Genomic DNA, 14240 nt, shown 5'->3' with positions numbered 1-14240 from the left:
GCCACGTGTCAACTGATGGTCGATACCTGTTCTCTTCTTGTCGTTTACTCGTTTTTATGCGGTGTCATTAGATACTCGGCTGCATATGTCAGTTCATACGCAAGCACTTAGAAATTCTGCACACGGTAAATATTAACTGAAACTAAACGTAGTGTTGGTCCAACAATCCTAACTAAACTATACGTGATGTGATTCCAAAATCTAAACGGTTTAAGTGAAGCAGCATATCATGAAACCCCCTCCGCCCAATTTTTACTTTGATTTAAAGCCTGGTTTGGCCATGAAAAATGAAAACAATTTTCTCTCTTGTTATGCATCTCTTTGCTATGGCCCACCATAATCTTAGCTCATGGGATTCCGGATCACATGGATCATTTAAATTAGATGCCCATGACATGTGTACGAAGGTGCACACAATGCGTAGGTGCACAGGTGAGCATGACTCGTGTATATATATAAGAGTATCATTTTTAACTATCTAATAAATGTCCAACAATTTTATTGTTAAATAATTAATAAGAAAAAGTTTTCCCACATGATACATTTAAATTGGGACTCATAATTTGGACGGTTTAGTTTTGGAATTTTTAGTAACTTTTAATTGCCAGAGCATCACCTTATGCCAGAGTTTCAAAGTATTTCTCTTGATTTTTTATACTCGGGTTGTTGCGATTGTCTAACTTTCCACGTGTTTTCATATCTCGAAAGAAGATGGAGATGATCGGAAACCGGCCAATCACATGACGCTTTTATGTTTGGATATCATTATGCCTTGCATTTTTTACTAGTTATCAGATAAGTGAGTAGCTGGCTCACATCCACCATCAAAGATGGTGCACACGTGTGTCAATCCAGACTGTACAGATGTTGGCACGCATGGCCATTGATTTTCATGGCTCTTGATGCCATACGGGGGCAAGTGACAAATCTCCGCGGAGAAGTGAGCCTTGCAGGCAAAGGCAAACATGGGAAACGGATTGGCTACTCCCCTGCCACCAGCCAATGGCTGGTGGTCGGTCCTCTGTGTGGCCCACCATGTTGTATGTGTTTCATTCAAGCCGTCCATCTATTTTTATGGATCATTTTATTGTATGGGACCAAAAATGAGGTACATCCAAATCTCAAGTGTATCACATTACAGAAACAGTGTTGAATGAACCTTGGCCATTAAAAACTTTTTGGAGGCCATAAAAGTTTTGGATTAATATGATATTTGTTTTTTCCCTTCATCTTGGTCTATATGAACTACTCAATAGATTGGAGGTCAAATAAACAGTACAGTCGGCCTTAGGAGGATTTTAATGGTGGATATCCAATCACTATTGTTTTCCTGTGTTGTGTCCCACCTGAGATTTATATCCCTCTCACTTTTGGGATCAAGAACTAAAATGATCTTTAAAAATGTATGAACGGAATGGATGAAACAATTACATCATGGTGGGGCCCACAGAGCACAGACCATCAGCCACCGGGCAGCTGGCAGGGGAGTAGCCAATCCGTTTCCCAAAACATGAGGTGCCGTACCATCTTCCAGCTAACATGAGAATAGTGCATGACGTCCGTACCATGGAAGTGGTGGGCTCCTCTTCCGATATCTAAGGTCCAATAGCTGAAAATCAAAGAGAAGTAGAGAGATATTATTTGGTACACACGCATTATCATCAACATCATTATCATCATCATCATCCCAATTAATTGGGATAAATTGTACGGGGAATGCTGAAGCCCAAATCAAAACCATCCAATTTGGTTGATGACATCTGGCCCATGAGAATGGCCCCATCTGATAGCCATAAGATGGGAGAGTGTCGTAGTGATCACGTCCACATGTGATGGTCACAGGAGAATGGTAAAAGAGAAACGCCTGGGCAATTGTTTTCATGGCCTCTGTAACACTAGCGATCCCTGTATGTGGCATTATGCAAGGAAACGACGATTGCTATTTTTCTAGACAACAGTAACCGTACTGTCATACACTTTCCAGTGGTGTAGGGCCCATCATGATGGGTGATTGCCACCCAAACCGTCCTTTAGATGCTCCATCCCACATTAGGCCAAATTCTAAAAATTCACCTAGAAACTTCCATATGAAATGTGGGCAAAGCTAAAGCCATTCCAAATGCTCAAATGAGAGTCTCATGTCCAATAAACAGTTTGACGCGAGGATGGGCAGGGTGAGGTCAATCACAGTTTTCCACAAGATAACTACTTTGAATCTACAAAGTTTCTCTTAATCCTTACGGTGACATTTTGAATTCACTAGGAAAAGTAAGAAAATAAAAATAATACTCATAAAAATTCATAAATTGGTTAATATCTTGAAATAAATAAATCTACAACCATTTAAATATGAATATCAGGCCTTAGAAAAGGTTTCATAATTAAATTACAACTAAAACTCCCTGAAATTCATAACTTACTATAAATAATAAATTTACTATTTATAGTAAGTATCTTATGTGGCTTAACTATATTATTTTATTAATTTTTCTATACACTTTTCATGTTAAACACAATTCCTAAAGACTTATAATTAAACTAAAACTTATTATAAATAGTAAAAATGGAAATAAAATGAGTTTTTGACCGTCAGTTTAATGGAATCTTGCAAATTCAGTATGGGCAACTCAGTGTCGCTGGGTTAGTTAACTAAAGAAACTTCTCCTATCCTAAAATCATATATAGTGCGTTTAGTAGCTCTCGATGACTTCCGCTTCCTATTGGGCCTTCTCTGTTCCATCTTGTACATAAAAGTGCCTATGACCCGCTGTACATTATAGTTGATCTAAAAGCTTGATGACCAATGGGAAAATATATTAAGGTGGATTTGAACATACAACCACAAGTGGCTCTAAAGCTAGGGTATTTTGAGATAAGACTTTTCATTTTGATTCCTTGGTAGTCAATCATTTTTTCTTTTTCTTTTTTTTTAAAAAAAAAGAGCTATTCGATGATTGCATATCAATGTATACTAAGAGATATTTAGAGCAGTGATAGTTTGACATAGTATTAAAGTAGAAGGTAAAGTTAATAACTACAAATATAGCTCCATTAATATATTTTTTCAAAAAGGGCAAGCCTAACCTATTTATGTATAAGTGTCCTTTTACCTTTGCCCGGTATATTCTCATGCAGAGTTCTACCTGCATGTGTAGGGAATCTCCTAAACTATAGATGGGTTAGATTAGATACCGTACAAGGCCTTCACGGGCGGACGCGGATTTCCTGCGAAAGCCTTCCGCACAGAGATCCTGCGCAAGGATGCTGGGTGGGTCCCTCTGATATGTTTGTGAGAAATCCACACCGTCCGTCCGTTTTTCGAGCTCATTTTAGGATGTACATCCAAAAGTGAGGTGGATAGAACACTCAAACGGGACACGGGGGAAGTGGAAATTCAATGAGAACCGTTGAAGCATTCTTTTGGCTATAAAAGTTTCGTATCAGGCTATCGTTTTGGTATTTTCACTTCATCCCATTGGGAATAACCTTATAAACGGTTTGGATAGCATATAAACATCAAGGTGGAGCTCAGGAAGATTTCAACGGTGAGAATTTCTTTCCCCAATTTTCCCGTTCGTGTGACCCACTTGAGTTTTGTATCCACCTAAATTTTGGCTACACATCCTAAATTGATCTCTCAAAACGGACGGACGGGGTGGATTTCTTACAAACATATCGGTGGGCCCCACCCAGCATCCTTGCGCAGGAATTCCTGCGAGGAAATCCGCGTCCTTCACGGGCAGGGAGAATGACTGACGATGGCATCAACTCGTGGATTATTTGTTAGGATTCAGGACACAAAAATTAAATTGAGTTGAGGATTGTGATTCTTTAATTAGCCATGCAATCAAATAGACGACTGAATTGAACAATACCAGCTCAACCAGTAAGTGTCCATTTATGGTTATCGTAATCCAATCAATCTGTTTTCTGGTCTACACCCTTCTACAATGCCTCATACAATCTGAATGGTCTTAGATTGAAGTGAATGTATACCATGTGCACGATGACTGTGTCTGCGTGTATATAAGAAAATTCCTCACATTGCTCACTATCAACGACCTGTCCAGGTGGTCCCATACAAGGGCCTCTGTATAAGCACGTGGAATTCAACAATATACATGGGCCAAGCAACATAAGGCCACAACGTTACAGCTTTACGATCCTGACCATTAAATCATGGCCATTGGGTTGAACCGCTTCAGGTTAGGTAAAGTCAGACTGATTCATCAGAACACGCCGCCCGAGAATAAGCCATGTATCTCTCTGTAGTCCATGTCAGCGCATATGATAATGTGCTGTTCGGCACCTTTCCTAACTCACAAGGTTTTGTAAAAATGACACCTACCAAAAAGTTATTAATTCTAGTTTTGGGACATCTTTCCATACAAGAAATCCGAGAAAAAGTAACGTACGAGACAAGTCCAAGAAAATTATTAAAGGGCAACTGTTATTTAGCCAAGACCATGACTCAAAAAGTTAGGCAAGAATAAAGGCTATGTTTGGATGTATAAAATTATAAATTGAAACTACCAAAGGAAGTATACAATTCTATATTGAAACTTGTGCAGCATCATTCCAATCTTAGGCTATGTTGGTTACATAGAACCTAAGAAAAAACATGAAAAAAGTAATTATTATTTCTGTTGGATTTGATTACTTACGGTTTAATTGCGGGTATGGCCTTGATAAATTAGAATAATTGAACAGGATTCATGTAGCCAACCTAATTAGTTAAAATAAGGCTTAGATGAATACTATTGAAGAAATGATTCCATATTTAGGAATTATGTTTCGATAGCAAGTGGAATTCTCATATTCATTAAATAATCATGGCCTCATATATTGTACTAGATAATCTTAATTATTATAAAATTAATGGTTACTATATGAAATTCATAGCTTTTTAATTATTTATACAACACAGAATGTCAAATCAAAATGCAAAGCTTTTCTCTCCCTCAATAAGATATCCATACTTTTTACATATTATGATAGGGCTGTATTGTACCTGATACAAGGGATACAACCCAATTTCTTTGTTAACCGATATGATGAGCCGAATCTGATTTCAAGTACTTGGCTCTCAAGAATCTATTTGTTGACCACCTAGAATTGGTCCCAGACCGAAGTGCATGTCCATAACAGAAACATGCCTTTTGTATGGTTTTGAAATAAAAAAGAGACTTCTCGAATCCACGAGGAAAGAAAGCAGAAAATAGAAATAAATTCTGATAAATTTGAAATTGATTGATGAATAATTGATGATCTCCTAATGTGTCTCCTTACACCATTAATATAGGAAAAAAATAAACTAAAATTCGTAATTACCAAAAATAGCAAAATTCTAACTCTAATAAAAATCCTAATTCTAATAAAACTCTTATAAGGCCTAATTTCTAAAAATAAAAATTGCAAATAAACTTTCTCTAGAAGAGTCCTAGTATAACTAAAAGTTATTTCTAAAAGGAAAGAAAATCTAAAACTCTAAAAATATTTAAAAAATCGGAATTACTAAAAATAGTAAAATTTTCCTAAAAATTCGTTTTTGAGCTGAAAGCGCGCCTTTTTTGACGAAACGGACAGATGCGACCCACTTTGTGGGTCGGTTCACCTCGGATGGCCCATTTCAGTAAAGATTGATAGGTTGTGCGCCCCGTAACGATACCCGGATCAAAAGTTATAGTCAATTCACGGTCCATCTTCTTTTGGCTCAACCATGCTAGGAACGTGTCTGTGACAGGTTCTACATCAGACCCCTCCACTTGAAAAAAACTCGTCCTCGAGTTACGCAAGAGACTTGGCACATGAGTCTGAGATAACTTCTGACGCCGATGTTCATTAGACTTTTTTTTGTACTTGGCATTAAGCTTTTGAGCCGATACGATACATATACTCATGCTTTCCTTGACTTGACTAATATCTATTAATTCCTTCACATCTGTCTTCAAGATTTCATATTTTTTCTGATAATGTGGGCAATTAGGCGGACTTGCCCCTGCGATGGGATCAACGTAATTTTGCATATCTCGTATGGGAGGTAATTTATTAGGGAGTTCATCGAGCACAACCCCCTTGAACTCCTGCGATACTGGTTCCAAATCCTTTAGGATATTCACAGGCTCCACATATTTTTTCTCTTCAACTACTGCATATATGTCTCCTGTCTTCCTCAGATTATTTAACAAAGGCTTGTTCAGTCATGAGAGATTGTCCCTCCACTTTATAAGTCTTGAGTTGGCTCACCGTTCCCATAGGGGTCACATGTGTTCCACTGATGAATCCTGTGGTTTTTTGCAACTCCGTTTTGACTCGGTCACCTCTCGCCAACAAATAATAGGATTTCTCTGCATAACCCTTTAATGATTGGTTATCTTGCCAATAATTTTGATTTTGTTGGAATAATACCTGATCGTAATTGGTAGGGAAGAATCGCATGCACAATAACTTCTTCATCCGCGACCACATGCGGATTGGCGCCTTCATCCGTCTCATTCGCTCGAGTTGAAGTTGCTCCCACCAATCTGAAGCTCTGCCCGTCAACTTGTAGGCCATAAGTTTAACTTTCTTTTCTTCCATTATGTTCATGTAGTCGAAGAAACGTTCGACTTTAAGCAACCAATCGAGGAAGTCCTTGAAGTAGAGTTGACCATTAAAACTAGGAAGATCAACTTTCATCTTGAATTCTTGGTCCATCCGATCCATCTGATCAATGGCTCGTCTAGGATGCTGTAAAATCATGTCGCTAGATCCCACTTTATCAGGAGTGATCCTGTGGTTCACTGATAGCGTCGCCCTACGATCAATATGATTACGAATTTTTAGCAATTGTTGATGGTGGATCACCACCATGAACACGGAGTTGCCCTAGGGCCTCCGCCAAACGATCCGCCATGCGATCGATGGAAGCCTGCAGCCCTTGCATAGCTTGCCGATTCTCTCGCCGTGTTGCTGAAAGTTTCCGCCGTTAAAGGTAAATTTCTGGAGCACCGCCCATGGGATTGTTGCAACCGTCGTTAGAAGCCATCAATCCGAGGAGAAACCTCGCTTTGATACCAAACGACGCAGGGAGGACGTGAGGTCGAGCACCGTCTTCCTCAAGAGGATAACTATTAGAATCCACGGAACTTCTCTGGACTCCTCACGAGACTTCTCGAATCCACGAGGAAAGAAAAGCGAGAAAATAGAAATAAATTCTAATAAATTCGAAATTGATTGATGAATAATTGATAATTCTCTAATGTGTCTCCTTACACCATTAATATAGGAAAAAAATAAACTAAAATTCGTAATTACCAAAAATAGCAAAATTCTAACTCTAATAAAAATCCTAATTCTAATAAAACTCTTCTAAGGCCTAATTTCTAAAAATAAAAATTGCAAATAAACTTTCTCTAGAAGAGTCCTAGTATAACTAAAATTTATTTCTAAAAGGAAAGAAAATCTAAAGCTCTAAAAATATTTTAAAAATCGGAATTACTAAAAATAGTAAAATTTTCCTAAAAATTCGTTTTTGAGCTGAAAGTGCGCCTTTTCTGACGAAACGGACAGATGCGACCCACTTTGTGGGTCAATTCACCTCGGATGGCCTATTTCAGTAAAGATTGATAGGTTGTGCGCCCCGTAACGATACCCGGATCAAAAGTTATAGTCAATTCACGGTCCATCTTCTTTTGGCTCAACCATGCTAGGAACGTGTCTGTGACAGGTTCTACATCAGACCCCTCCACTTGAAAAAAACTCGTCCTCGAGTTACGCAAGAGACTTGACACATGAGTCTGAGATAACTTCTGACGCCGATGTTCATTAGACTTTTTTTTGTACTTGGCATTAAGCTTTTGAGCTGATACGATACATATACTTATGCTTTCCTTGACTTGACTAATATCGATTAATTCCTTCACATCTGTCTTCAAGATTTCATATTTTTTCTAATAATGTGGGCAATTAGGCGGACTTACCCCTGCGATGGGATCAACGTAATTTTGCATATCTCGTATGGGAGGTAATTTATTAGGGAGTTCATCGAATACAACCCCCTTGAACTCCTGCGATACTAGTTCCAAATCCTTTAGGATATTCACAGGCTCCACATATTTTTTCTCTTCAACTACTGCATATATGTCTCCCGTTTCCTCAGATTGTTTAACAAAGGCCTGTTCAGTCATGAGAGATTGTCCCTCCACTTTAGAAGTCTTGAGTTGGCTCACCGTTCCCATAGGGGTCACATGTTTTTCACTGATGAATCTTGTGGTTTGTTGCAACTCCGTTTTGACTTGGTCACCTCTCGCCGACAAATAATAGGATTTCTCTGCATAACCCTTTAATGATTGGTTATCTTGCCAATAATTTTGATTTTGTTGGAATAATACCTGATCGTAATTGGTAGGGAAGAATCGCATGCACAATAACTTCTTCATCCGCGACCACATGCGGATTGGCGCCTTCATCCGTCTCATTCGCTCGAGTTGAAGTTGCTCCCACCAATCTAAAGCTCTGCCCGTCAACTTGTAGGCCACGAGTTTAACTTTCTTTTCTTCCATTATATTCATGTAGTCGAAGAAACGTTCGACTTTAAGCAACCAATCGAGGAAGTCCTTGAAGTAGAGTTGACCATTAAAACTAGGAAGATCGACTTTCATCTTGAATTCTTGGTCCATCCGATCCATCTGATCAATGGCTCGTCTAGGATGCTGTAAAATCATGTCGCTAGATCCCACTTTATTAGGAGGGATCCTGTGGTTCACTGATAGCGTCGCCCTACGATCAATATGATTACGAATTCTAGCAATTGTTGATGGTGGATCACCACAATGATCACGGAGTTGCCCTAGGGCCTCCGCCAAACGATTCGCCATGCGATCGATGGAAGCCTGCAGCCCTTGCATAGCTTGCCGATTCTCTCGCCGTGCTGCTTCGAAAGCTGCCGCCGTTAAAGGTCAGGTTACTTAGCCATAGATAGGGCCCACCAAGATGTTTGTGATAAATCCCTGTGTCCATCTGTTTTGCGACGCAGGGGAGGACGTGAGGTCGAGCACCGTCTTCCTCAAGAGGATAACTATTCCGAATCCACGGAACTTCTCTGGACTCCTCACAGAGACTTCTCGAATCCACGAGGAAAGAAAGCAGAAAATAGAAATAAATTCTAATAAATTCGAAATTGATTGATGAATAATTGATAATTCTCTAATGTGTCTCCTTACACCATTAATATAGGAAAAAAATAAACTAAAATTCGTAATTACCAAAAATAGCAAAATTCTAACTCTAATAAAAATCCTAATTCTAATAAAACTCTTCTAAGGCCTAATTTCTAAAAATAAAAATTGCAAATAAACTTTCTCTAGAAGAGTCCTAGTATAACTAAAAGTTATTTCTAAAAGGAAAGAAAATCTAAAGCTCTAAAAATACTTAAAAAATCGGAATTACTAAAAATAGTAAAATTTTCCTAAAAATTCGTTTTTGAGCTGAAAGCGCCTTTTTTGACGAAACGGACAGATGCGACCCACTTTGTGGGTCGGTTCACCTCGGATGGCCCATTTCAGTAAAGATTGATAGGTTGTGCGCCCTGTAACGATACCCGGATCAAAAGTTATAGTCAATTCACGGTCCATCTTCTTTTGGCTCAACCATGCTAGGAACGTGTCTGTGACAGGTTGGTCCCAGACCGAAGTGCATGTCCATAACAGAAACATGCCTTTTGTATGGTTTTGAAATAAAAAAGATACAGTTAAACAAAGAATAAAAGTTATTTTAAAAAAAAGAAAAATGAAAAAAAAAAGTCATACATTCCAGTGCTGATGGGTATCCGAGTCAGGTATGGGACCCAATACGATTTCTAACAGGGATCCAAATCCGTAGATCTGAATCAGTCCAAAAACTGATTAAATCAGGTCAGGCACTTTGGGTATGGTCAGATTCAGGTGTGCCCATCAAGAACCCTGCTAGGTAGCAGCCTGTTTATGACTTTGTTTATTGGGTTTGACCTTCATTCCCTAGTCTGGCGGCCATAAATGGTCCGGTGTTACATTTTAATATTTTGGCCATACCTGGTCCATTTATTTAGTGGGCAAGACTCATTTTATCTTGATAAAGGCCCACATCTAAGGGTCCGTTTGATCGCACCCTGCAAAGGGGCGTCTGGGGATGTAAACCCTCGTTTGAGGCAAACCCTTTTTTTAAAAAAAAAAAACCGTGTTTGGATTTACTTTGCAAAACCCCTATTTCATGATCTGCTTGACAAAACAGGTGCTAAAATGCTGACTCGACAAAAACCAACCTGATTGATTTTCGTCGAGTCGACTGAAAAAACAAGCTTGAACTTACATATAGATCCCCTCTTTGTGCAATTGTATGCAAACGAGCCCTACGTGGGGCAATGGTTCGGCTCAAGGCCGGGGAAAGGTCAGACCCTCCCCATTACTAATGGCACGAATTGATCAGTCTCGGGTCTGACCCATACAACAAACTGGCCTTTGTTGAGCCCAAGCCCACCCACGATATCATACGGACCTGCTATTGGGCTCAAGTCCGGCATTCATGGAAATTTTTGCAAAATTACGCTCAGGTCCAGCCTATTTATTAGTGGGTCTTCAATTCCTGGACCATCCCAAACCCAAGGGCGGCTATTACGGGTCCAAACCAATCCATATGCGGCCAGAACCAGAACCCAACAGCCAGTTTGCCTATTGCTGCCCGTATGTGATAAAACGTGATGAAACGAGTAACCTATCAGTTTTATGTAGAAATCAATTTACTGAACCATATTTCAAAAACTCAAAAGACAGTTATCAATGTATAGACGTGTCAGGTCAATTTGAAGACTCTATCGGGTCTTTAGACAACCTTGCATGTTTGATTCTCATTCTCCACATGCTTTACTTTTGAAACAAAAACACGTTGACCCGACCTGTGACTCAGTTAAGTCATGCCAAGTGTATTGATTTTGCTGAGTTTTCGAGCTGACTCGACAGGCCTTGTCAAGTCCCGACCGAGTCACGTGAACTAGTGAGTTTCCATGAGAGACAGCTCAAAATCTCATCAATTCAAGTTGACTCGGCCTGATTTTTGTGTCAACCCACCGAGTTTTAGAAATATGCACCAAACCATGATGCAACAGCAGATGACTTTTGAGTTAAACTAGGCAAAGTGAAAGAATGGGTCAGTTAATCACACCTGCAGTTTGAGGACACTCAAAAGGAGCCCAAGCCCATTTCTCCCATTTAATTCAAGGTGAATTATTGAAAAAGCCCAGAGATAGTGGACCACACAAACCACAAAATCAAATGAAATTTACACAATCGAAATCAATGTCTTTTGTACCATAGGAAAATACACATACAATCCCAACCATAAAAACAGCTACATGCACAAAACCATCTCACATTATAAATCATAAACCTGTTTCCCAGTGAACTTGACCTCGATTGGGCTAACATTCTTGCCAATGGACCGGAAGTTCACGCCCACCCCTTGACGGCCTGCATTCACCTTCTCGGGGTAGACCCCATCCTTGGGGTGGAGGTACTGGACCTCTCCATTAGGGAAGACTCGATAGAACTGGTATTTGATCTTGTACTTAGATCTGAGCCTGGTTCCAAGTGCCAGGCATTGCTCCTTCCTAGCCAGTTTGAGCAAGTTGGGTCCTTGTCGCATGATGGCGGCCCCACCAGTGGGCATCTCAAAGATCTGTTCCTTTGGCGAGTCCCACGTGATAACATAGAACTCTTCGACTTGAGCCTTACGTAGCAATCCTCCAGTGCTACCACCAAAGATGGGTGATGGGCTGTTTGGGTCTAGTTCTGGTGGGGTGAAGCCCACTGGAGCCTCGACCTTCTCTTCAGTGGCAGCCACTTTCACGGTGCGGGCTGCGGAGAGGTTGGTGGTCCGAGGGCTGTCAAATGGAACAGTTAGAGATGGCTTAACTTGGATGGCACGGTGGGACGGCTTCGATGTGGAGATGGTGGTGGGGGTGAAGAGGGTGGATTGGGTTGCCATGGCCATGGATGGTTGGAGATGGTGAGGTGGGGTGTGCAAGGATAACAAGGAGATGGTTTTGTGGGTGAATTTAGATGAGTGGTGGACATGGGATTGGATAAGGTGATATGTGTTGGACCAATGGGTGTGTGTGATTTTGATATGCATTCTTACCCACCCCTAGTCCTTTTCCTTTTTTAGATTTGGTTGTTTTTCTCTCTTTTTCTTGTATATATATTTTTTTTTCAATGAAGGTCAGTATGGTAGTCTGTGGGACTATCCATAAATGAACACAATAGAATATTTTTTTAGACAAGTTTTATAAGAATAAATTTTAAGGGTTAGATCCACCCCCATATGCCTACTCATGTGATAGGTGGGACTTTTATCAAGTGGGCCACTCGTGCTGTGTCTTGTCTAAACTGTTAGATTATGTGTGGCTTATCAGATCATCATGGACAAATAAAGATGATTGATTCTTGTGATTATGGGATGTATGTACGTAGTGCATGCAAAGATGCTGCTATACATGTTGTTTGGGTCCCAGTCGAGTCATGACTAGCTCGATTTGAGGGTGAATCGACTAGACTTGCACGAGTCGGTGCAAATAGGGGGTGATCTGTGGTGTTGAACCGGATACCGACCGACCCTAGAGCCATCAATCCATGGGTGAACCTAATGGGTGGTCCCATTGATGACCTGAGAAGCATTTAAACGCTAATGGATAATAAAAGTTCAGTGTGCCCAAGGTCTACTGAAATCAAGCCCTCCCTAATCTATTAGTATGGTGCTGGCATAACTAGCATGTGTCTTGTTAACCGATTGCAAAATGCCATAACTCAGTTGACTCACTGAGTCACAAGAAAATCAATGAATTAGAAGGTCAATTTAAATGTCATGAACCAATGGTCAGTTTCGTTTTGATCACCTGATTATTATTGTCTTGGTGGATTTCTAATTTTAAAAATGCAAACCCTATTTCAATAAACAATTGTCCACAAATCGAAGGTTAGGATTGCTTCCATTTTAGGACTTTGACCTAACAACAATGGGTTCCACAATTTAATTGTTGGTCTAATTTAAGTTAATGTGCGTGACGTGTGTTCTGAGAGCCTCCTACTATAATAGAGAGTATCAGGTAAATCCCCTTCTGCATAACTCTCACATATCTTGTTTACATGGTAACAAAATGCTATATGACTCAGTTGGATCACTGAATCACAAGAAAACACTCAGATCAGTGTCAACTTGGATCTGACAGTTACAAATTGGACATAAGGATCAGCCAACAGATCCCAAGGAAACCGAGCTACAAGCTCCAAACTCAGGTCCCAGTCAGACCGGATCTGCCATACGATTGCATCCATCCGCCCTATTACTGCTTTAAATGTGAATCATCAACCCTTGTATCTCAACCATCTTTTGGCAGACTCTGACGGGACATCTTATTATTGGATAATCTGCACCATGAAACTTTCTTAATGGGGGCCACGAATGGAATTCTACTAATTCCTTTTCTTCAATTTCCACCGAGGAATCCTAGTGGCTATGGGCTTCGTTTGAGGCCTTGAAATGATTTTGAGGTTCTCTTCTACTACCATCTCTTTTTCTGGTTTTTCTAGCGAGTAAAATATATCAGTTAATGGCAAACCAAACCTGTTACAACCAGAATGAAGGGGCCTGATCACATTACACTCCAGCTCGGCCAGGCCACCCATCTGACCAATCACAGTACTGCTCATTTTTCAGGGGCTGTTTTGAGGGGAGAAAATGAAGGTAGATGGGGGAATTTGGGGGTAAATGGAGGTAAATGGTATTTGATGCGTCCGAGAATTGATACATGCAAATTAAATGAAATGGAAGTAAATGGGCTTGTAAATGAAATCCTCTTTTTGATAGAAGATTTAGAAGTAAATGGAGTGAAATGACTATTTGAGATCCTTCGGAGAGTCAGACGAGTAAACAAAGATGCTGCTACGCAAATGTCCGTCATACGTGGAGCATGCTAATGATACTCCAAAATAATTCAACTATTGACTACATCACTAAAATCACATTAATAGAATGATCCAAATCGTCCAAAGTTTGGCCATCTAAATAGATGGTTTATTACAACCATTCCAAATAGATGGTTTATTACAACCATTCCTTTAAATATCATGTACACTAATTTGAGTATTAAAGCCAATTTGAGATATCACATATGTTTTTGTGAATATATTGAAAATTTTCAATGCATTCCAATTCCTCCAAACAAAATATTT

General features: G+C 39.8%; 1 protein-coding gene across 1 annotated transcript; it reads right to left on the bottom strand.

Annotated features, from left to right (window-relative positions):
* Window positions 1-11291: 11291 nt before the first annotated feature.
* On the bottom strand, window positions 11292-12058 carry LOC131222603 (photosystem I reaction center subunit II, chloroplastic). The gene has a single exon (XM_058217741.1). It carries the CDS (start codon window positions 12001-12003, stop codon window positions 11386-11388), a length of 618 nt encoding a protein of 205 aa, XP_058073724.1. The 5' UTR covers window positions 12004-12058; the 3' UTR covers window positions 11292-11385.
* Between the last annotated feature and the right edge of the window lie 2182 nt (window positions 12059-14240).

This window comes from Magnolia sinica, chromosome 13, assembly GCF_029962835.1.
Source record: "Magnolia sinica isolate HGM2019 chromosome 13, MsV1, whole genome shotgun sequence".
In the NCBI taxonomy this organism is placed as follows: Eukaryota; Viridiplantae; Streptophyta; class Magnoliopsida; order Magnoliales; family Magnoliaceae; genus Magnolia; species Magnolia sinica.
The sequence above is the reverse complement of the archived record's forward strand: the minus strand, read 5'-3'. Positions and strand labels throughout refer to the sequence as shown.

Excerpts from the sequence above, each read along its gene's own strand:
- LOC131222603 (XM_058217741.1), bottom strand. The coding sequence starts at position 12,003 with ATGGCCATGGCAACCCAATCCACCCTCTTCACCCCCACCACCATCTCC.